This window comes from Hippopotamus amphibius, chromosome 16 (genome assembly GCF_030028045.1).
Source record: "Hippopotamus amphibius kiboko isolate mHipAmp2 chromosome 16, mHipAmp2.hap2, whole genome shotgun sequence".
In the NCBI taxonomy this organism is placed as follows: domain Eukaryota; kingdom Metazoa; phylum Chordata; class Mammalia; order Artiodactyla; family Hippopotamidae; genus Hippopotamus; species Hippopotamus amphibius.
The window spans coordinates 55,555,472-55,578,185 of NC_080201.1; the positions used below are offsets into that span (position 1 = coordinate 55,555,472).

The window sequence follows — 22,714 nt, forward strand, 5'->3', positions numbered from 1 at the left end:
ACCCATTTTGCAAATGTACATCATGGTTCTCAGGCACATTCTTAAGATGACTTCTTTCCCCCAGAGCTCCTTTAATTATACAACACTTACAGTCTAAAAAAAATAGAATTCAGAAATCACAGAGCAGCTACACACCCCCTTCAGTGGTTCACTGGGTTGGCAGGGGGTAGGTGAGGTAGGTAACACTGCCTGGTGGAATTACTCCATTTGGTTGGAGGTGGGGAACTTCAGGGCTGAGGGCCAGGTGGTCCCACTGGAGGAAGCCTTTGCATGAAGGACAGGGGTGGGTACTGGGTGTCCAGTTCAAAGGCAAGAAGTATGGGGGAATCCCTGAGTACTCTGAAGAGCAGATTTGGATGGAGGAAAGGGCGGAGGGAGGATCTGTTGGAACGATCTACTTAAAGAGGGGAAGACCCCAGTCAGGATACCCACGGTAGACTGAAGGAGCCACAGGGTGACCCACTGGAGCTAACGCGTGCCAAGAGCCATCCTATTCCCTGCCCTCCTAAAAGTGAGGTAGATGGAAGGTCATGGGGTGGGGAAGTCAGAAGTTTCTGTATTTTCACCACAATGGCCTATACCAATGAAGTGGGGAGAGGTGTCCTGGTGTAATGGATGAGGGTTCCCGAAAAAGGACCACTCCTCAAGTAAGTTGATGGTGTGAGCAACAAAAGGAGAGATGGTCCGTGTGTTCTGCTGGCCCACTTAGTGATGGATGGGTGGGGTCCAGTGGAAGACACTGCTTTTCTATTCCAAAGTGCTAAACCAGTGGATGGGCTGGGGAGTGGGGGTCGGGCTGGAACGTCCCACCGGTGGATGGGGGAGTCCCAGTGGAAGGTACCCCTTCTGGGCAGGTTAGTAGGGAGGTAACCAAAAGCCTGGTTGGATCAGCCCTAGTCCAGGATCCCTTCTGCCCCTAAAGGGACCTGGTCGTATTAACTGGGCCGGTTCAGGAAGGGACAGTGCGGACAGACATGGCAGCCCAGACATCAGTCACGTCTGAGACCAGGGCTCCGCGGCCTCCTACTCCTCAGGCGTGGGCTCTGTCTGGGGGGCGGGCGGCGGCGGGTCCGGGGCGCAGAGCTGGGCGCGCACCTCTCGCATCTGCGCCTGCAGCTCCTCCAGGGCGCCTGCTGGCGGCGCCGCCTGCACCTGCGCCTGCAGGGCCTCCAGCGCCAGCGCCAGGTGGTCCACCTCGTCCCGCATCGTGACCCAGGCGGCGCGCTGCTCCCCCTCCTTGCGACTCTGGTGCGCCTGGTGGCGCCAGTACTCCAGCACCAGGCAGCTGCAGGCCACGACGAAGACGGTGGCCTCGCCCAGCAGCTCGGCGCCCAGCTCGGCGGCCGCATCCTCGTTCAGCGGCTTGATGGCTTCCGCATTGAAGCCCATGAGTCGCATCTTGGCCCTCATCTCGGCCCAGTGGTACACTGCGGGGGAAGAGAGGGGTCAGAGATCTTTGCTGGGGACTGCAAGCCCCACCCCTCGACGCCTCGGTGTCCGGGTCCGAGCAATGGGGACACAGCAGCCAGAATCGCGGGCGCTAGTGGGGAATGGGCGCCTTAACCAAGACCCGCGTCGGGCCTCGCATGCGGAATGCCTAGTCATCTGGCCAGACGTGGCTCGGAGGGCCTCTTTTGTCCAGGAGATTCTGGAGATCGGCTGGGGATGAGAATTGCTGCCCTGGAGGGGAGGTCCAGAGTGGGAGCTGCATCTCTGGGCCGGGGGTGGGGGTGGGGGGTTGTCACAAGTCCAGGGCAGGTGTAAAGTTTGCTGCTTCTGCCCCGCCCACAACCCACCAGCCAGGCTCCTTCCCTCCCCAAGGAGGGTGGAGGCGACCGTGCTGTGCTCTGTTCTCAAGAGTGTTCACTGTGGGGTTTGGGGCTTTGGACGGAGCTCAGCGCTGGAGTGCCTGCTCTGAGGCCAACTCCTTCCTTACCTAATCACTTATTCATGTGAACAAGAATTATCAATCAGCATTGTCATCGTCTGTAAATGCAACAGAAGCCTATAGCTGATGTTGAAACCTGATTCACTGCAGTAATAATTGATATTCATCCATTGATACATGAATTGATGGGAAAAATAAGGCTCCTTGGGCTCATTAAGGGATGCATTTCTGAAAACATTTATACTTAACCCCTTCCAACCATCCTCCACAAGGAACAGGCTGATCTAATTAGCTTTTCTTCAAGTTAGAAGAATAATAGATGCACATGTGGGGGGGGGAATCATTCAGACTACATAGAAGGGGGTAAATTGCAAGACAGAAGTCCATGTTTCCACCTCCAGCTGTTGTCCCCCTATTCCTTAAAGGTTAATCACTTTTTTTTTCTTTTTTCTTTTCTTTGCCACACCATGCGGCTTGCGGGATCTCAGTTCCCCCACCAGGGATTGAATCCAGGCCACAGCAGTGAAAGCCTGGAATCCTAACCACTAAAAGGTTAACCACTTTTGATCTTTTTCTGTTAATATTTGTTAAAACCTCAAAAGGACTAGCCACAAAGAAAGCTTGACACACTGGAATACACTGAAATTAAGAACTTCCATTCAGGGGACTCCCCTGGTGGCACAGTGGTTAAGAATCCGCCTGCTAATGCAGGGCACATAGGTTCGAACCCTGGTCCAGGAAGATCCCACATGCCTGGGAGCAACTAAGCCTGTGCACCACAACTATTGAGCCCACATGCCATAACTACTGAAGCCCGTGTGTCTAGAGCCAGTGCTCCGCAACAAGAGAAGACACTTCAATGAGAAGCCCGAGCACCGCAACAAAGAGCAGCCCCCACTCGCCGCAAGTAGAGAAAGCCCTCGCGCAGCAAGGAAGACCCAACGCAGCCAAAAAAATAAAAAAAAACCTTCCTTTCCTCAAAAGACACCAGCAAGAGAAGGAAGAGGTAAGCTCCAGACTGGAAGAAGCCATTTGCAACACACCTATTGACAAAAAAACTCAGATTCAGGACATGCAAAGACCTCCTAGAATCGATAAGAAAACAGCAGACCAGCCAATAGGGAAGGATTTGAATCACCTAAGAGGATAAAATCTAAATGGCCACTAGACACCTGAAAAAATGCTGATCTCCATTACACATCAGGAAAATACTTAGTAAAATCACAAAGAAAAAGCACTACACACCCACCAGAATGGCTGAAATGAAAAACCCACACATCCTAAGTGCTGCCAAAGATGTATCACACTCAGACTTGGAGGAGGTAACGGAGGACACCCACTCCGGCAGCAGGTCGGCAGCGACTACTAAAGTTAGCATTCAGTGCCCTATGAGCCAGCAGTTCTGTCCCTGGGAGGACACCCACAGAAACCTGTCACGTGTTCTCCGAAAGACAGATCCCTGCATGTTCACCTCAGTGCTATCAATAAAAGACTCTAGATAACCCAAATGCCCACCCCAGAGTAGGAATGGATAAAAAAAAAAAGCACACTGAAACATTCAACAGGAATGAGAACAAATGAACCACGATGACATACAAGAAGCTGAATAAATCTCACAATGTTCAGTGCAAGAGACCACACAAGCATACATGCTATGTGATTCCGTTGATAGAAAATCCCCAAACAGGCAAACTCAGTCCAAGGGGTTATAAGTCAGGATGGTGGTTACCCCTGGGGACACAGTGACCGGAAGAGGGGCATGGTAGGGTTTCTGGGGGGCTGGTTATGTTCTGTTTCCTGTTCCTTCTGTGAGTTTATTGAACTATACACTTAGGATTTGTACACTTTGCTTTAGGTGTATTGTAATCCAGTTGAAAGTTTTCAGGGGACTTCCCTGGTGGCGCAGTGGTTACGAACTCGCCTGCCAATGCAGGGGACTCGGGTTCGATCCCTGGTCCGGGAAGATCCCACATGCCGCGGAGCAATTAAGCCTGTGTGCCACAACTATTGAGCCAGTGAGCCACAACTACTGAAGCCCACGCACCTACAGCCCGTGCTCCGCAACAAGAGAAGCCACCGCAATGAGAAGCCCTACTTAATGTAACTTTGTTTATTTATTTATTTTTTGTGGCACATGGGCTTACTTGCTCCGCGGCATGTGGGATCTTCCTGGAGCAGGGATTGAACCCGTGTCCCCTGCATTGGTAGGCGGATTCTCAACCACTGCGCCACCTAGGAAGCCCCGAGAAGCCCTAGAACCACAAGGAAAAGTAGCCCTCACTCACCACAATTAGAGAAAGCCCATGCACAGCAATGAAGACCCAAAGCAGCCAAAAATATATAAAATAAAAAAAAAAAGTTTTCATAACTCAAATGAAGAAGAGTTGTCCAGCCATCTTCCTGATCTCTTCCAAGTGAGTTTCACTTGCAACATCTGGTGAGGCCCAGAGAAATGCCACTAGCCAGTGCCATGCCCTCGGTCAACCTGTCCCCTCCCTGTCGCCATGGGCAGTCAGACTTGGCCTTGGGTACCTGTCAGATGAGCCTGAGACGTCTAACTTCAGGGTGCTCTGACTGCCTATTTAACCCTCTTCCTGTTGGGAAATTACACTGGCCTCTCCCAAGAGGAACTCCAGTCTTATGATGTCCCCCAAGCTCCTGCCTGGGTGCAGGGAGCAGGGAGCAGGGTCGTGATGGAACCTTGAACTCTCTACTCTCCCTGAGGGTCTGTTAGAAGGCAAAATGGATTCAGAATCCAGGCCTGAGAAAGTCCAGACCCCCCACTCAAAATGGGAGGGGGAGGGGCACGACTACGGCCTGTGTTACAGGGAATCAAAGACACATTCCTTTCTTGTTTAAAAAAAAAAATTTGGACTTCCTAGGTGGTGCAGTGGTTGGGAGTCCACCTGCCAATGCAGGGGACACAGGTTCAAGACCTGCTCTGGGAAGATGCCACATGCCACGGAGAAACTAAGCCCGTGTGCCACAACTATTGAGCCTGTGCACCACAACTACTGAGGCCCACACGCCTAGAGCCCGTGCTCCACAACAAGAGAAGCCACCGCACTAAGAAGCCCGTGCACCACAATGAAGGGTAGCCCCCGATCTCAGCAACTAGAGAAAGACCATGTACAGCAACGAAGGCCCAACGCAGCCAGTAAATAAATTAAATAAATAAATAATTTATAGAAAACAAAATCTGATGAGCAGTTAAGACAGTCTTTTTTTTCTTTTAAATATTTATTTATTTGGCTGCGCCAGGTCTTCGTTGCAGCACACATGATCTTCGTTGCTGAGTGGGGGATCTAGTTCCCTGACCAGGAATCGAACCTGGGCCCCTGCATTGGCAGTGCCAAGTCTTAACCACTAGACTGCCAGGGAAGTCCCCAAGAGAGTCTTTATAATGTAATTTTATTGTATGATTTTTTTAAATAAATTTATTTATTTATTTATTTTATTGGCTGTGTTGGGTCTTTTTTGTTGTGCGCGGGCTTTCTTTTTAGTTGTGATGAGTGGGGGCTACTCTTCGTTGTGGGGCATGGGCTCCTCATTGCTGTGGCTTCTCTTGTTGTGGAGCATGGGCTCTAGGTGCATGGGTTTCAGTAGTTGCAGCACATGGGCTCAATAGTTGTGGCTCACAGGCTCTAAAGCACAGGCTCAGTAGTTGTGGCACACAGACTTAGTTGCTCCTCGGCATGTGGGATCTTCCTGGAGCAGGGATCAAACCCGTGTCCCCTGCATTGGCAGGTGGATTCTCACCCACTGCACCACCTAGGAAGCCCAATTTTATTATATGATTTTAACCACGATTTTGAAAATGTTCAAATTCCACATGTCAATTATCTCCACAAATCTAGACAGTTTCTTAAAGGTAAAGGCTCAAAAGGAAATCTCAGCCAGAAATTGAGGAGGATTTTATGTCACAATGTATAAATGAAGCTATGGTTGTCAAGCACAGTAGTTGAAACAAAACAAAGCAAAAATGGTGAAATTGCTCATGTTCGCTTCCCTGGTGGGGTCTCATATCCCCAGGAATGCTTTTGCCAACTTACCAACACTTCTGAAATATTTCACTACTAATAAATCTCATGATTTGTAAAGGACAAAAAATTAAAAGACTGAATGACCTTTATATATTTCAACACAGAAAAATCTCCCAAACATAAGGTGGAGAGGAGAAATATAAGCTCCAAAAGATACAAACATGTGATAAAAAGAAGAATGTGCACTAACTATGGACACACACATATATTCAGGAAAAGTATAAAGTCTCACATGGAATAATACTCAGCAACTTCAGGACAAATGAAGGAGGAAGGAGGGAGAATAGGGTGAGGCTTTTTAGCTTTATTTTCTAAAAAAGGAGAAAAAACTCAAAGCAAATAGGGCAAAACGTTAATATCTATTAATTCTAATTGGTAGGTACACGGGTGCTTGCTGTATTATTTTCGCTATGTCTGCAATTTTCCACAATGAAAAGTAAAAAGTTATTTCAAAAAGAATAACAATTACATTTTTTGGCCGTTTGGGAAAAAAAAACGATTTGGATGAATGCACAGTGATAGAAATCAGGTCAGTGGTTCCCTGAGGGCAGGGGGTGGTGGGAAGGGCGGACTGCAAAGGAACACAAGGAAATTTGGGGGGTAATGGAAATATTTGTAACTGTGGTGGTTCTTTCATGGCAAATACCTGTGATAAAACCTATCCAAGTGAGCAGTTAAAATAAGTACAGTGTATTGCATGTAAGTTATACCTCAAAAAAAGTTGTTAAATAAAAAAGGAATTTTATAAGATTAAGAAAATGAAGACCTCCCTGGTGGCACAGTGGTTAAGAATCCACCTGCCAATGCAGGCGACACAGGTTTGATCCCGGGGCTGGGACGATCCCCACATGCTGCGGAGCAACGAAGCCCCTGTGCCACAACTACTGAGCCTGCGCTCCAGAGCCTGTGCTCCGAAACTACTGAGCCGGAATGCTGCAACTACTGAAGCCCGCTTGCCTACAGCCCATGCTTCAAAACAAGAGAAGCCACCGCAATGAAGCGTAGCCCCTGCTCGCCGCAACTAGGGAAAGCCTGCCCACACGCAGGAGCGCTGAAACCAAGACCTAATGCAGAAGAAAGGAAGGAAGGAAGGAAGGAAGGAAGGAAGGAAGGAAGGAAGGAAGGAAGGAAGGAAGGAAGGAAGGAAGAGAAAAAGAAAGAAAGTGTGAAGTCAAGCCACAGACTGGGAAAAAATATTTGCAAATCATATATCTGATAAAGGACTTGTTCCAGAACATATAAAGAGCTCTTAAAACTCAATGATAGCTGGGAATTCCCTGGCAGTCCAGTGGTTAGGCCTTGGTGCTTCCACTGCAGGGGGCCCAGGTTCCATCCCTGGTTGGGGAACTAAGATCCCCGCAAGCCTTGTGGTGCCATCAGAAAAAAAAAAAATCAGCAGAGAAATACAAATCAAAACCACAATGAGATTCCATTTCACATTCACTGAATAACTATATTCAAAACAACAATGGCTGGACTTCCTAGGTAGAGCAGTGGTTAAGAATCCGCCTGCCAATGCAGGGGACACAGGTTCGAGCCCTGGTCCGGGAAGGTCCCCCATGCTGCAGAGCAACTAAGCCCATGTGCCACAACTACTGAGCCTGTGCTCTAGAGCCCGCGAGCCACAACCATTGAGCCCGTGCCACAACTACTGAAGCCTGCGCGCCTAAAGCCCATGCTCCGCAACAAGAGAAGCCACTGCAATGAGAAGCCCACACACCAAAATGAAGAGTAGCCCCCGCTCGCCACAACTAGAGAAAGCCTGCATGCAGCAACAAAGACCCAACATAGCCAATAAATAAATAAGTACAAAGATTTAGCCCAGGGTCCCTGAGGACACTCCTCTGCCCCGCGTGGCTGTTTGGGATGGTCCTTTCCTTCCAATTGCCAAGGTGTCCTGATGCTGCCTTCCAGGTCAAGTAGAAGTGGGGCCACTGTTTGGCGTGTGACGTGTCCCTCTTCTAAGCTTAAAACTCAAAACTCATGGGAAACTCGGAGGGATGAGGGGGCAAGCATTGGGGTACCTTATACAGTGTCTCTTGGAGGGTCCGCGCAATACTGAGCCCCAGGTCCTCACCTGCTCCCTCACATACCCTGTAAAGATTTCCTTCCTTTTCTGTCTCACTTCCTTCCCGAAGAAGCCCTTGTATCTCCCTTTCAATGGGTCAAGGCTTAGCAGTAATTTATTATCCCCGTAATAACTTTCTGAAGAGGGGAATAAGGGTGCCTATTTGCAGCACTAAAGGTAACTTGGTTATTTAAGAGTCAAAGAGTTTCTGTCTGGAATGATGAAAGAGGTCCGGAAATAGATAGTGGTGACGGTTGCACAACATTGTGAATATACCTAACGTACTTAATGCCAATGGTTAAAATGATCAGTTTTACGTTATGTATATCTTGCCACAATTTAAAAAGAAAAGGTAACTTGGTAATAAGAAATTGGCTTAGGCACTGCTCTATTTCACACCCAGCTGGCCAACACCAACTGGGTGTACTGCAATACGAGCCTGCTGGTAGTCACCCAGAGTTAGTGCAGACCCTGCAAGGTCTCCCATGAGATGGACTGCACTCCAGAAATCAGCCACAAGTGGGCTTCCAGGCCACATGCACTTCTGACTCACTGGGTACAAATTCAGCGCTCCCACAATTCCCTCAGATTCCATAACTAACCAGAATGACTCACAGAATGCCCTGAAAATGTTACACTTACAATTACACTTTTATTATAAAAGCTATACAGAGGGTGAGGTCTAGGAGGGAGCCCAGAGCTTCCTTGCTCTCTCCCTGTATCAGAACAGGTTGCCATCCAGGAAGCACTCAGTTGCATCAAAGTGATAAAATCTTCAGCCAAGAGATAAAACTGAATCTCCAGACCTCCCAATATGGCTGGTTTAAAATCACAACCCTCTGGGGGAGAGGGGAGAGGTAAATTAGGAGTTTGGGATTCACACATACACACTAATATATAAAAAATAGGGGGACTTCCTAGGTGGCGCAGTGGGTGGGAATCCGCCTGCCAATGCAGGGGACACGGGTTCAATCCCTGCCCCAGGAAGATACCATATGCCGTGGAGCAACTAAGCCCGTGCACCACAACTATTGAGCCCATGTGCTGCAACTACTGAAGCCCATGCGCCTAGAGCCTGTGCTCTGCAACAAGAGAGGCCACTGCAATGAGAAGCCCGCGCACCACAATGAAGAGTAGCCCCCATGCGCCACAACTAGAGAAAGCCTGTGTGCAGCAACGAAGACCCAACACAGCCAATAAAATAAATAAATAAATAAATTTATTTAAAAATAGGTAAACAAGAAGGACCTACTGTATAGCACAGGCAACTATACTCAATATCTTGTAATAACCTATAATGGAAAATAATCTGAAAAAAATATATATCGTATCACTGCATCACTTTGCTGTACACCTGAAACTAACACAACACTGTAAGTTAATGATACTTCAATAAAATTAAAAAATCACAACCCTCTATGTCTTATATCTCCACCTCATATCTAGGTCTTTCTGGTGACTGGCCTGGTCTGAATCATCTCATTAGCCTAACAAAGAGTTACACTCATCCTTTAGGAATTTATAAATGACTTTGAAGAGTTGTGTTAGGAATTGCGGAAACGCCTACATATATTCTTTATCACCAAGGAAGTCACTTGCATCTGGAGCTCATCAGTGATTGACTTTACAAGGCAGACGGCAGAAGATAGAAGCTGTCTTCCCCAGGTGCTGCTGGCCTCTGTGACATGTGCCAATCAGGGGCCACCAGATGCAGACCAGGACCCAGGACCAGTGTCAGCGGGGCATCCCGACGCCTCATCTTCTCAGGTACAAGCCTCTCCCCATCCTCCTCCTCCCCCTCCCCAGCTCCCCAGCTCCCCAGCCCTCATGTCTCTCTCCCCTGCAGCTCTCTTCCTCCTGCTGTTCCCATTCCTGCATGGAAGCCCTCATCCCTCTAAAGGTGAGCATGGGTGTGGGGACAGAGAAGTCTGACCCCTCTGGGGCGGGCAGGCAGCAGCCAGGGGCCCAACCTCCACGTCCGTGTTCCTGCTCAGCTGAAATACCAGCCTGAATGCGGAATTCTGACTTATTTCCCACCCCCCGGGTTCTGGGGTCGTCTCTGTGAGGATCCCCCATGCCAGCACCTTGTGCTGAATGTGGGTGCTGGGGGGTAGGGAGGGCTTCTCGGGAGGGAGGAGACATGGGGCATCTGCTGGGCTGCGAGGGAGAAGGGGAGTGATCGTCCCGGAATTCCAGTAGTAAGGACTCAGCTTCACTGCCGAGGACCTGGGTTCAATCCCTGGTCATGGGGCGGGGAACTAAGATCCCTCAAGCCATGTGATGGGGACAAAAAAAAAAAAAAAGAGTCCCGTCCCACCACAGGCCCAGCTGGCGGAGCTTTTCTATTATTCCTTATTTCAGCCCCACTACCCAACAGCCACTTTCACTCCGGGTGACACCCCCATAAAGCTGATGAACCCATTTTTAGAGATGGGAAAATTGTGGCTCAGAGGGGTGAAGTTAATTGCCTGAAGTGAGGGGGAGAATGGGGTTTAAATCCTGACCTGGAAAGTCTTCTCTACTTGTCTAAGCAACTTCAATGACATTAACCTCAGCCCTAGAACCAGGTAAGTGTACTTCTTTGGTTGTGACCGGGATGCCCGAGATGAGCGGTTGGTACCCTGCCCATGAGGGCAGGAGCCCACTGAGAGCCGGAAAGCTAAGCACAGAACCTATGCCCCTGGGCCAGGAAGAAGGTGGATGGGAAGGAGGCAGCCAGAGGAAAGGGGGCACGACAGCTCCAGGGACAGAGGCAAATTGGACATTGGACATCAGCGCTGGGTAAAGGATGAATAGATGCAGGGAAATGCAAATGAAAACCACGAGGAGATAACCACTTCCCACCCCACTAGGGAATGGCTATAATCAGAGTCAGATAAAACGACCCCAGAACCCGGGGGGGTGGGCAGCGATGTGGGGAAATGAGCACTCCTACAGACAGCTGGTGGAAATGGAAAATGGGGCAGTCAGTGTCCGGAACAGGCAAATCTATAGAGACAGTAAGTGGACTGGCGGTTGCCCAGGGCTGAGGGATGGGGGAGGTCGGAGGAAATGGGGAGTGAGCGCTAATGGGTGCAGGGTGACGAACATGTCCTAAAATTGATTGTGGTGCTGATTGCACAACCCTGCAAATATGCCAAAGGCCATTGGGTTGTATGCTTTAAATGGGTGAATTGTACGATATGTGAATTTTACCCTAATAAAAGTACTTAAGGAAAAAAAAAAAAAAAAAAACAACGGAAAAGGGAATTCCTTGGCGGTCCAGTGGTTAGGACTCTGCACTTTCATTGCCAAGGTCCTGGGTTCAATCCCTGGTCGGGAACTAAGATCCCACAAGCTGGCCGGGGGTGGGGTGGGGTGGGGGTGGTGGTTAGGGACACAATGAATGGAGCATGAGGAGGATAAGAGGCCCTCGGCCCAGGCCCTCCCACGGAGCCGTGTCTGCCCCCCAGGCGAGGTGCTGGTGGTGAGAAAGGAGCGCTGGCGGCTCTGTGGCAGCACGGCGCTGGACCCCAAGGACCTGCAGTGGAACTGCTGCAGAGACTTCTACCCTTTCCACCGCCCCACGCAGAGATGCTGCCAAACCTGGTGGAAGTCCATGGTCATCCCCCTGAACCCGGCAAAGTCAGAGGCTGAAGACTGCAGGACATACACCCAGAAAACTCTAGGTAGGTCCTGGCCCCGCTGGCGGCTTCCCCTTATGCTCCGGGGGTCACAGAGACCCTTTTCTCTCTCCTTCCTTTCTGGGAGCTCTGCTCTCCTCAGAGGGGCTTGTCTGCTACCGGACAGGGGGTCTGTGACAATAACTTAGCTGCATCCAGCTTCCCACGGTGTGACATCAGACAAGTGTCCTGCCCTCTCTGGGCCCACTCTCCCTGTCACGAGGTGAAGGGTATGTGTAAGAACTTATCCAAACAGAGGGGGGCTGGGGCTTTCAAAGTCCCTCCCCACAGTTCCAGACGTGACGTCAGGGGCAGCCCCTCTTGTGTTCTGCCCTCCTCTGAGCCCCTCCCGTCCCAGGTCCCGGATACCCACACGTGTGTGATGGGAAGTCTCCCAGGTGTCTCACAAGGATGGCCGACTCCAAACGTAGGCAGGGGTGGGGGTGGAAAAGAGGCAAAGAAAAGAAGCTCAGCTCCTGGTTGCTGGAAGTCACAATCAGGTGGAAATCACCTGAGGGCCACCGCACGGCAGCGGACGGAGCCTGCTGCCCTCCTCGAGGATCCCACAGACACTTCCAAGGTCAGGGGAAGGCTTGTCTCTGAACCTGGGCTGCTGGTGACCTGGGTGTTTGATTTGCTCTTCTCTGTATATTACAGTATGAAATGAAGACTGGTGATTAGCTTCTCATGCAAAGACGTCCAAGCCTGATATCGATGACCACACATTCTGATCTGGTTTTGATGAGAAACAAATCGTATCATTAACTGGCTAGAAATTTGGGACTTTCCTCTTTTCCTACTGGCTGATTACATTTCATGAACAGGTGTCACAGAGCAGGAAAGAACCAAAGCAATCTCCTTTCTAGGAACTGGAACCTTAATGGATCCCAAAGTGAACTTCTCCCACGAGCATGTGTCCCCCCCGCCCCGTGGGAATCGTGTACTGACCTGCGGTCACATGCAGCATTCCACACTGCAGGGCAGCCCACCCACCTGCTCTCCCAGGGATTGTTGCCAACAGAGTCACATGTGGGAAGAAAGACAGAAACCTTGGAACGAACCCGATGCTTTCAGTGTGACTCGCTAAGCCCAGGACCTTAACTCTCAAACTGCCAAGATCACACCCTGGTACTGCACAGAGGCTGGGCTTAAAATATTCACCGCACACGTGATGGGCGAGGGTCTGTCCCTGAGTGCGGATGGCTTAGGTGAGCAGTTGGTGTCGGGTGTCCTGGTCTCATTCTCCCCTGCAAAGCTTGGGAACGCTGGGGCTGCGATACTTCCCTCCACCCCCAGGCCCCCTCTCTACTCTCTCCTGCCCTTCTCTGCTCCCAGGAAGCTGAGTGCCTGTGTTCTGTTTCTGGTGGGCACTGACTTTGATCGGTGCCCTCAGGAGAAGGGGGGACTGGAGAAGGTGGAGGTGGGGCATGTCTCCTGGTCCCCTCCGTGGCTGGGCTGCAGCCCCCCTGCATCTGCCCATCTGGGTCCTGCTCCTGGCGCCCTTCTGACATCTCTGGGTGGTACCCAGTCCCTGGGGGCCTCAGCCCCTCCCTGGATCCTTCACCACACCTGCCCACACCGCCTTCCTCCACGTATTTCAATGAACGAAACTAACAAAGTAGACACACAGGAAAAACACGCAGCTCTTCAGGGCTCTCAGAGGTCCTGAGGTCCTGCATAAACCTGCCATCCCCAGCTCATCGTGCCTCACCCCTGCCCTGCTCCAGCCACTCTGACCACTCCCTGTGGCCGCCGGGTCTTGGCACATGGCCTGCTCTTTACTAGAACACCCTCCCCTCCCAAACTGCTCTTCATAAGTGAGAGGGGCTCGTAAATCCACCTTCACCTGGCCAAGGGGGTCTGATGCCTTCTCCTGCCAAGACTCCTTACTGGTCACTTACAAGTCAGATACAGAGAATTTCATAGAATGATTCCACTTTGTACCTACGTGTATATCTACCAATACACACACAATGTATAACTTTTTTCTCTACTCACACACAGTGCAGGCACATTTAGGATCATGAAATACAGCAATAAGTTAACAATGATCATCTCTGGGTAGTGGAATTACAGATGATTTTTCCCTTGAACTCTAGAAAACACGAGTGGGAAACAAAGAGATCAGAATGGCGTTCCTTTTGGTACTGACTCCTTCAACTCCAGGCCATCTGGTGCCATCAGCTCCCAAGTCACGAAAGGCCTGGAGCCATACCCTCCTTTCCACGGCCCCAGGCCCTGTGTGATCTGGTCACTAGCCCCTCGTCCTGCCCACTAAGCTCCAGGACTAGGCCATGAAATGTTTTTTTTTGCACATCTCTCCTCACTCTCATCTCTGGGCCTTTGCACACGCGGCTCCAGCTGCACCTGGACTTTACCCCATGTATCTTTCCCCTTTGTTGATGGTACTCTGTATCCTTCCACTGCAGTAAATTATAACCAGGTGTATATCAGCTTTTATGAGTCTTGTGTCCTGAGTCCTTAACAAATCATCGGGTCTGAGGGTGGTTTGGGGGACCCCTGACACAAGGACATTCGAGGATTCAAAGATGTTACTCTTGTAAAGTCCTTCTCACAGTGCCCGGAACTTAAGAAACGTGAACTAGAAGAAATTAACTTCCCCTATGCCTCAGTTTCCTCCTCTGTAAAATGAAGGTTCGTCATCCTGCACTCTTAGGGTGAGGATGCTTATAACTTGGGGCAAAGAAGCTCTTCTCAGACAAGGGAGGAAAAGTAAAAGCCATAAAGGAAAAGATGGAAATCCGGCTTAGTAAATTGAAAAACTTTCATAAAAGGACAGAAGACCTCACAAACAAGCATTAAGGACAAGCAAAGCAGGCATTTGTTTGTTTTTCTTTTTTTCAGCCGCGCCACGTGGCTTATGGGATTTTAGTTCCCTGACCAGGCATCGAACCCAGGCCCTCAGCAGTGAAAGCACTGTGTCCTAACCAAGGGACCGCCAGGAAATTCCCAATGGAGGATCTTAAGTAGATGTGACACGGCCAGACAACTCCCAAAAGGGGTCTGCCAACATCCCCCCCAAACCAGAGACAGGAGTCCTTTCAGGGAGGGGACTTTGTTTTCTGTAAATGGCTGAAGTTTAGGAAGAGACTGTGTAATCTCAAAAAATAATAAGCATCAAGGCACAGGGATGTGGCCTCTGAGTGAGGCAGGCTTCCTGGATGTGACAGAAACCACGGTCCCCTCCCCCTCCCAGTCCATATCAGCCCTTACTTGGTGGAGGTGCCTCTGGGGAGCCTGGCCCGGGCACTGCCATTCCAGGGGGGAAGGGAGCTCTAAGACCAGAGTCCCAAGTCCAACCCCGCCACCTCCAGCTGCCTCCTTCCTCCAAGACATCCCAAATGGACTCCAGGAGCGCCCTCTGATGGAGGCACTGGTGAGAGAAAGAATGTCAGTCTCACAGCGTGCGGAGAGAGACCAGGACTGTCTTTCTCGTCCCCGCTGGCTACAATTCAGAATGCCTGCCAGAGGGCACCCAAATCTAAGGTGACCAGGGGGTAGGGAAGGGCAAGGCTATCCTTATCTCACACTGCTTCTGCTGCAGCCTCACCATCTCAGAACCAGTATGTCCCTTCTCGGTACACAGAGCAAAAACCTTGACGCTATCAATGACTCCCCACCTCCCATCACTCAGTAAATCCTGACTGCTCCACCTTTGATATATTAATATGCCCAGAACCCCACTTCTGTCTGCCTCCACTGTCTCTGCCTCGTCCAGCCACCCATCACCTCCCGCCTGGACAATCACAGTTGCCTCTTCACTGGGCTGGTGGCTTCCACCTTTGCCCCTCATAATGTGTCTGGAGCTCCTGTTAAAAGGAAGCCAGCTCACATCCCTCCTCTACTCAGAGCCCTCTGTCGCTCCTGCTCACCCCACAGTAAAAGCCAAAGTCTTCACCATGGCGCAAGGCAGCCTGCTTTATGTAGGTTTGTATAATCCATACCTATGTGTATGCTTTTCTTGATGAAACAGAATAAAACTGAATAGCAAGTAACAGAGTGCATTGCACACGGTAAGGGCAATTATTGTTTAACGAAACTTTTGTTCTAGCAAGATAAATAATATATGATAATATATGGTATGTAATAGATGATGTTAATATATAATATTAACATGTTACATAATACATACAATAGATTTTATACATTTATGATACATATTAGGTATTTATGATATATATATATATATCTGTAGTTTTTCTTCAGGAAATGCCATACAACAGGAAATAGACTGTACTGCACATATTAAGGGGAATTATTTAGTGAAATTTTCATTCCAACGGTGAATATACACACACACAACACACACAACATAGAATATATGTTATGTGACATATTACACACAAAATATTTTTATATTCCATTATGTGTGGCATTATATCCCATTCCGTCACATAATGCATGCATACGCAACATTTATCCTCCATATATAGGGTGAATTGTATATAAATATGGTGTACTGTATTCATATATGGTGGATTATAGAAACTAGACGTCTCATTGTGCCTTGCTGCCGGAGACTGAGATGGAGACTCTGAGATCTGGGAACAGCAGGGTTATGGCGGCATCTCCAGGGAGTAACTCCTGTAGGTGGGGAGTGACCAGGCAGGGAGGTGCTGGAGTCCACCCGAGGGGGCGTCGGGGATGGTAAGACCCTCCAGAGCTGTGCCAACTGAGGCAAGGGGGCCGGCCTTTGTCCTCCCGAGCCCTTTGCCCATCCTTCTCCCCTGGCTTATCCTGTTCTAGGGGTCAGTAAACTCTTTACGGAAAGGGCTAGATAGTGAATGTTTGCACCTTTGGAGGCCACGTGGTATTTATCACAAATGACTCAACTCTGTCACTGACAGCAAAAGCAGCCCTGAAAAATATATATGCACAGATGGGTGTGGCTGTGTTCCAACACATCTTTATTCCCAAAGACAGGCAGCACTGGGCCCTCAGTCCGCTAACCTTGGCTCTGTTCTGATAAGGCCGACCCCACACCTGCCTAAGGGCCTTTGTAGAGACTAATAACCCTCTCTCACTCTCTGGTAGCTGGCGTCAGGGCTCAAGTGTTCACCTCCTCCCTGAGCACCTGATCTGTATCAGCCATCCCCATTACTCTGAAACTCCTTCTTCTCAGCCCTCATTGCCCAGACACTAGATCAGCTTTTTTTCTTCACTGTCCCTTTCCCGGCACTAGATGTCAGGTCCATGGTGGTGGTGACCTTCTCTACTTCCTGGCTGACTCCCAGCTACTAGAATGGGGCCAGGCGCGCAGTAGGTGCACAGTAAACATTTGTCTAGCGAGTGGGTGGGTGATGCCCTCTCGATTCTCCTCTGGACATGCTCCTCCTCTCCCTCTGTCTACTGGTGCTGGGGGACCCTGGCCTGGCCCCACGGCATCACAATGGCCAGCTCAGAGACGACTGTATGGGCCAATGGGTCAGGTGGGGGCTTTATGAAGTCCATTTTCTCTTGGGGTGGTTCTCCCCAGGCAAAGGCCTGCCCAACAAGGAAACCCTCACAGGGGGCAGTAGGGCCTGCCAGGAGATGCGAGACACCGAGCCCTTGGGACACTGTATGAGGCTCTTGTGAGCCAGGGTTTAAGAGTTTCTGTCCTTTATACCCTAAATCCCAGAGTCCCTCAGGAGGGGAGGAGTCTGGATTCAGCCCCATCCCTTCTTCCTGCTACGGGGCAGGTAACATTGGAAAAGAGATGTCTGCATGTGCATCTGTCCTCCACTGGACTGTGAGCCCCATGAGGGCAGGGTTGGGGCTGTCTTGGTCATGGCTGGGACCCCAGCACTGCACCAAACATGGTGATGAACATGGTAGGCACCTTGGTGACAGTGTCTCGAATGAAAGAATAAACAAAGGATATTTTTTCTAAGGTTAACGGGGATTTTTAAATATGGTGAAAAAAATGCATCAACTTGAAGACAACCAATCTGAATCACAAATTTATTCTAACCCCTCTCCCCAAGTCACAAATGTATACAAAATTTTAGTTAGATGAACCATCCTCTGGCCTTGTGCATTTTGAGAGGGGATTCTTTCCACTTCCATATCCGCTGATCCCACCCCCATCCAGTGGGTGAAGCGCCTGCATGTCACGAGGTCTTGCCACATGGAAGTACACGTCAGGGCTGAGTTTTGAGTCTCGGAGATGTGAGAGCAGTACTACATCAGGGTCAGGATGGCGCAGGGGTTAGGGGCTCTGACCCAGACTGCCCATCTTCACGCCCCACCTCTGCTTCTTCCCTGCCCGTGTGACCTTGAGTAGATGACTTTCTCTCTCTATGCTTTGGTTTCCTCATCAAGGAAACAAAGAGAATGTTATGGGGACTATGTAAAGCACTTAGAACAGTGACCTGCACCTAACCAGAGCCCAATAAACTCCACCTACTTTGATAAAGACCACGCCTTATTGACAAAATGGGACACTGACACTGACATGCTGTGGGGAGGACAGTCACAGTCCCTGGCCTCCAGCAACCTGTGCTCCAGAGATGTGTCAGTGCCAGAGTGGACCCACCCGGGGTAACCATGGAAATAGGCACTGAGCCCGCTCACCTGGCTCCATCAATCACCCCCTCATCCAGTGGCAGCTCTGTGCTTGCCTTCTTCCCCTCATCATTTAACCCACTCAAGTCGCTTCCAATTTTAAAGACACCCCTACCTGGGACCCACCTCCTCAGTTCCCTCTACATTAATGGAGGCGCTTCTAGAAGGAGTTAAGATGCTGTTTTGGAACCCCGGTTTCTTGTTTTCTATCTGGGTAGGTCTTGTGTCAAGATCATTTTCATTCCCCTGGGGAAGAGAGGTGAGGAAGGGAGAGAACACTGGCCCCTCTCACTTCACCTATAGCTACTGGGAAACGGGCCCAGATGGAATTGATCTAAACTCATTCATTAAACGCTAAGATCTTGGGTGTAATCTGGGGCTGTTCTGATAGAGGATTGTGGGATCCCAACCCTCAGTGCTGCCCTTGGGATGCCTTTGGCCTCTGTGTAGCAATTTCTGCCCCTCCCCCAGGAACCCGCCTCCCTCTCATCTTCCTCCTCGCCCTGTACCAGAACCGTCAAGCACCCTGCATCCTTCCTCCATCTCCCTCCCTGCCTCTGCTCTTACTATAATACTTCATCACCTCACTGGCTTCTTGGCCGTGGGCAAGTCCCTTTGCTTCCCTGGGGCCTCCGTTTCCCAGTCTTGGATGACGCTCTACCACTCACCCCCATCGGAACTCTCTCAGCTTCTCTCCTAATTTTAATGAGACTTGTACCCATTTTGGAGATCAGATCATGATTCTCTGACACATCCTTCAGACGACTTCCTCATTCCAGGGCTCTTTTAATTAGGAAACATCTACAGTCTGAAAGACAGGATGCAGACTGGTAGGGTCCAGACCCTTCCGCTTCAGAGGTGAGTCTTGGAAGAGACTCCAGGTAGTGAAGCGTGGTTTGGTTTCCCACACGTCCCACGGGGTTGGCAGGAGTCCCAGCTTACTCCCAGGGTGGGGAGGTGTAGTGGGTTGAATGGTGGCCCACCAAAAGATGCGTCCACATCCTAACCCAGGGAAAGTTATGGGAGCTTATTTGGAAAAAGGGTCTTTGTAGGTATAATTAAGTTAAGGATCTTGAAGTGAAATCATCCTAGATTTAGGGTGGGCCCTAAACCCAATGACTAGAGTCTTTACAAGGGACGGAGAGAAAGAGAAGGCCCCGTGAAGATGGAGGCAGAGACTGGAGACATGCGGCCACCAGCCAAGGGATGCCTGAGGCCACCCGAAGCTGAAGGGGCAGGAAAGATCCTCCCCTAGAGCCTGTGGAGGGATAGAGACCCTGCCAACACCTTGATTTCAGATCTCTGGCCTCCAGAATTGCGAAAGAATAAAGTCCTGTTGTTTTAAGCCACTGAGTTTGTAGTCATTTGTTATGGCAGCCCTGGAAGCTAAATAACGAAGGTAAGACCCATTGGCGGCCTAGCCCAGTGGGATGGAGGTGGGACTTGGGGCTATGGAGGCAGCAGGGGGGCTGCTGGACCAGTCCAGAGCCCCAGGAGAGGAGGGCAAGAGCACAGAGATCTGCAGATTTGATGGAACATAGGGGGTGTGGTCATCTAACCCATGGCGGGCAGTCCCCTGAGAGAGGGCGCTGAAGAAGACAGTGGGGGAAGTAGGAAAGGACACGTCAGGAAAGGCCCAGGGACTCTGAGGACAGGTAAACAGGAGGCTGAGGCTGAAAGACATGTCGGATTAGCCATAGGCAGGATGGAACTTTCCACCAGAAGCAGGGCTGGTAGGGCACTGCCAGGAGAAGACCTTGCACAGCCATTCCAGTGGCTTGTGCTATAGACTGAAGGATGAGGGGGTTCTGTTGGAATATTCCATTTGAGAGTCTCGGGGGAAGGGATCATGGATCAGGTTAAGGAGAAAGATGTAATATTTGATAGATCAACTGCAAGCCAAGATTTCTTTTTTTCCCCCCTCAAAGAGAGGAGCGATGCCCACAGACAGCCCACCTTAGGAAGGTGAGGGAGGCAGAAGCTCACTGAAAGACACCGCGTTTCCTTACAATGGCCTGTACCAACTGACAAAGGGAAGGAGGTATTCTGGTGTAAAGGATGAGCGTCCCCGGGAAAGGTAACACTGACTGAGTAAATGGGGGGCTGATAGGTTGATTTGGCTCAAGTCTGGTTCCATTTTTTTCTTCTGCCAGAGGAGTGAGCACGTTGTCCTGCTCGCTGGGACCTCATACGTCTGTGTGGTTTGGAGTGGGCGTGGAGAGATGAGCGCTGCGGACTGTACCAAATGAGCTAGAGACTGGACGGGGCTATGCTGGAAAGATTCGCCAGCTGGGGGCGGGTCGCAGTGGAAGGTACCACTGGTTAGTAGGGGTGACTTAGTCCAAGTTCCATCCACACCCCGGTGGTTTCCACTGGGCCAGCACAGGCAGGGGTAACGCAGGGAGAAGGCCACATCAGGGCACAAAGGGCCACATCTACGTTCAGGCTTCAGCAGGTTCCTATTCCTTGGATGAGGTCACTGCCCGGGACATGGACGCTGCCTGGGACGCGGATGCTGCCTGGGGTGCGGGTGGCGGGTCCTGGGCGCCGAGCTGGGCGCGCACCTCTTGCATCTGCGCCTGCAGCTCCTCCAGGGCGCTCTGCGGTGGCGCCGCCTGCACCTGCGCCTGCAGGGCCTCGAGCGCCAGCGCCAGGTGGCCCACCTCGTCCCGCATGGCGTTCCAGGCGGCGCGCTGCTCCTCTTCCTTGCGACGCTGCTGCGCCTGGTGGCGCCAGTACTCCAGCACCAGGCAGCCGCCGCCCACGACGAAGATGGTGGCCTCGCCCAGCAGCTCGGCGCCCAGCTCGGCGGCCGCCTCCTCGTTCAGCGGCTTGATGACCGTGCCCCGGAAGCCCATGATGCGCATCTTGGTCCGCATCTCCACCCAGTGGTACACTGCGGGGGAAGAGAGGGTCAGGTCGTGCACTGGGAGCCCCCTGCCAACCCCGCCCCTCCACGTCTTGGTGTCCAGGTCGGAGAAATGGGGACACAGCAGCCGAAATCACCAGGGGACGCTTTAAATAAGACCCCTGCACCTGGCCTGGTCCCAGGAATGCCAGCTGCCCCACCTGGGTAACCCTGAGGCATCTTTTTACATCTCTCAGAAGATTCTGGCAAGGAGCCAGGAACGAGAAACTCTGCCCCAGAGGGGAGGTCCAGAGATGGGACCAAGCCCCTGGAAGGTTACTAGGAGCTCCCAGGGCCCAAAGTCCCAAGAAGGTGTAAAGAAAGCATCAACTGCCAGAAGGCTAGCTCATCCCCCAAGCCACCTCCCCGGGGAACCGCTGCCCCACCCGCTTCCCAGGAGACAGGGAGACCCCCTTTCTTTCCAGATCTTCCCCAAATGCAGAATTAGGGCTGCAGCAGAGAGGGACCTCCTGGATCCAAAGAAAGGGCAGCTGAAATGTGGGAGTCAATGTTAAGCGACTGTGAGCACAGGGTAACCAATCCTCTTTGCAAGGCTGGTGGCTCCCATCCTAGATCTTCACCCGCCCCGAAGATGGAGCTAAGAGTTGTGAGCTCTTCTCGGTGAGGTTCTGGGCACATACCTTGGAAGTTGCTCAGAGGTGACCGACGCTGCTGGAATGAAAACCTTCCTTGCCTAACTGCTCCTTTGTGAAGGAAGAGTCTCAGCATCTGAGTCTTAGAAACCAAGGCAGAAGTGATGCTGAACCCTGGCTCACTCCTGTTAATAGCTGACATTCATCCACGGATACAAGGGATTATCAGGGATGCCCTGTTTTCCAGCTCATTTGGAGATTCATTTCCTACACATCATTTTACTTTCAACATTTAATAATTATCCACGAAAATGCATAAAATGTAAAATGTTTTAAATTAATTGTGGACTCATAATTTTAAAGGTAATTCAATCCAGAAGAAAATATTTTAACATTTAGAACCTTATGGTTACAGGAAATTAAACAAATTAAAAACGGAATTTCTGTACATATTTTGGTTGCTGATATATCATTCATTAGAATTCTGCGGGGAATGGAACTGTAAATATAAGTTCAAGGACAAATAGAAACACTGTAAAATTTCTGACTGTAAAAGAAGAGCTCGCTCTTTTTTTTTTTTTTTCCTTATAAACCGGACACTGGCAGGCACCAAATCACAAGAGCATGTGGATTGCATTAGATACATTGAAGAAATGATGTTGTGTTTGAAAACAACAGTATTCCTAACACACCAGAAATTATATCCTTTGCAGGTAACTGAACTTATGAACAGAAGTTTTAGTTGTCAACTTGAAAATGCACTAGAGGGTATATGACTTTTCAATTTTTTAAAGGAGTAAAATTTTCAATTTTTTTTCTTTTTTTGTTTCCATGAAAAAAAATTTTTTTTTTAGCAGAAAAATGTCTGAGAAGCTCTGCCTGGAGCCGGCAGGAAGATCTGCGGAGTGTACCCAGGGCCCTCTCAGTACGCCAGCTGCCGTGGTCACCATTACTACAATTGTTACGTAGGCTCTAGTGTGGGGAT

The 22,714-nt window shown here is 50.3% G+C and overlaps 2 protein-coding genes and 1 non-coding gene across 3 annotated transcripts in view; all 3 read right to left on the reverse strand.

The window, feature by feature from the left end:
- Positions 1–1,023: 1,023 nt before the first annotated feature.
- On the reverse strand, positions 1,024–1,419 carry LOC130839032 (optic atrophy 3 protein homolog). Its single transcript, XM_057712820.1, has one exon. It carries the CDS (start codon positions 1,408–1,410, stop codon positions 1,024–1,026), a length of 387 nt encoding a protein of 128 aa, XP_057568803.1. The 5' UTR covers positions 1,411–1,419.
- Positions 1,420–5,197: 3,778 nt separating this feature from the next.
- TRNAG-GCC (transfer RNA glycine (anticodon GCC)) lies at positions 5,198–5,269 on the reverse strand. The gene has a single exon. It is a non-coding gene; the product is annotated as a tRNA-Gly (tRNA).
- A 12,327-nt stretch (positions 5,270–17,596) lies between these two features.
- The window catches only part of LOC130839265 (optic atrophy 3 protein), a 41,307-nt gene continuing 36,189 nt past the window's right edge, over positions 17,597–22,714 (reverse strand). The window contains exon 2 of the mRNA XM_057713334.1: positions 17,597–21,124. Coding sequence (XP_057569317.1) covers positions 20,688–21,124 — 437 coding nt within the window. The 3' untranslated portion in view covers positions 17,597–20,687. The remainder of the gene's footprint in view (positions 21,125–22,714) is intronic.

Bases quoted from the DNA above. Each gene is read 5' to 3' on its own strand.
- LOC130839032 (XM_057712820.1), bottom strand. From the start codon at position 1,410: ATGAGGGCCAAGATGCGACTCATGGGCTTCAATGCGGAAGCCATCAAG.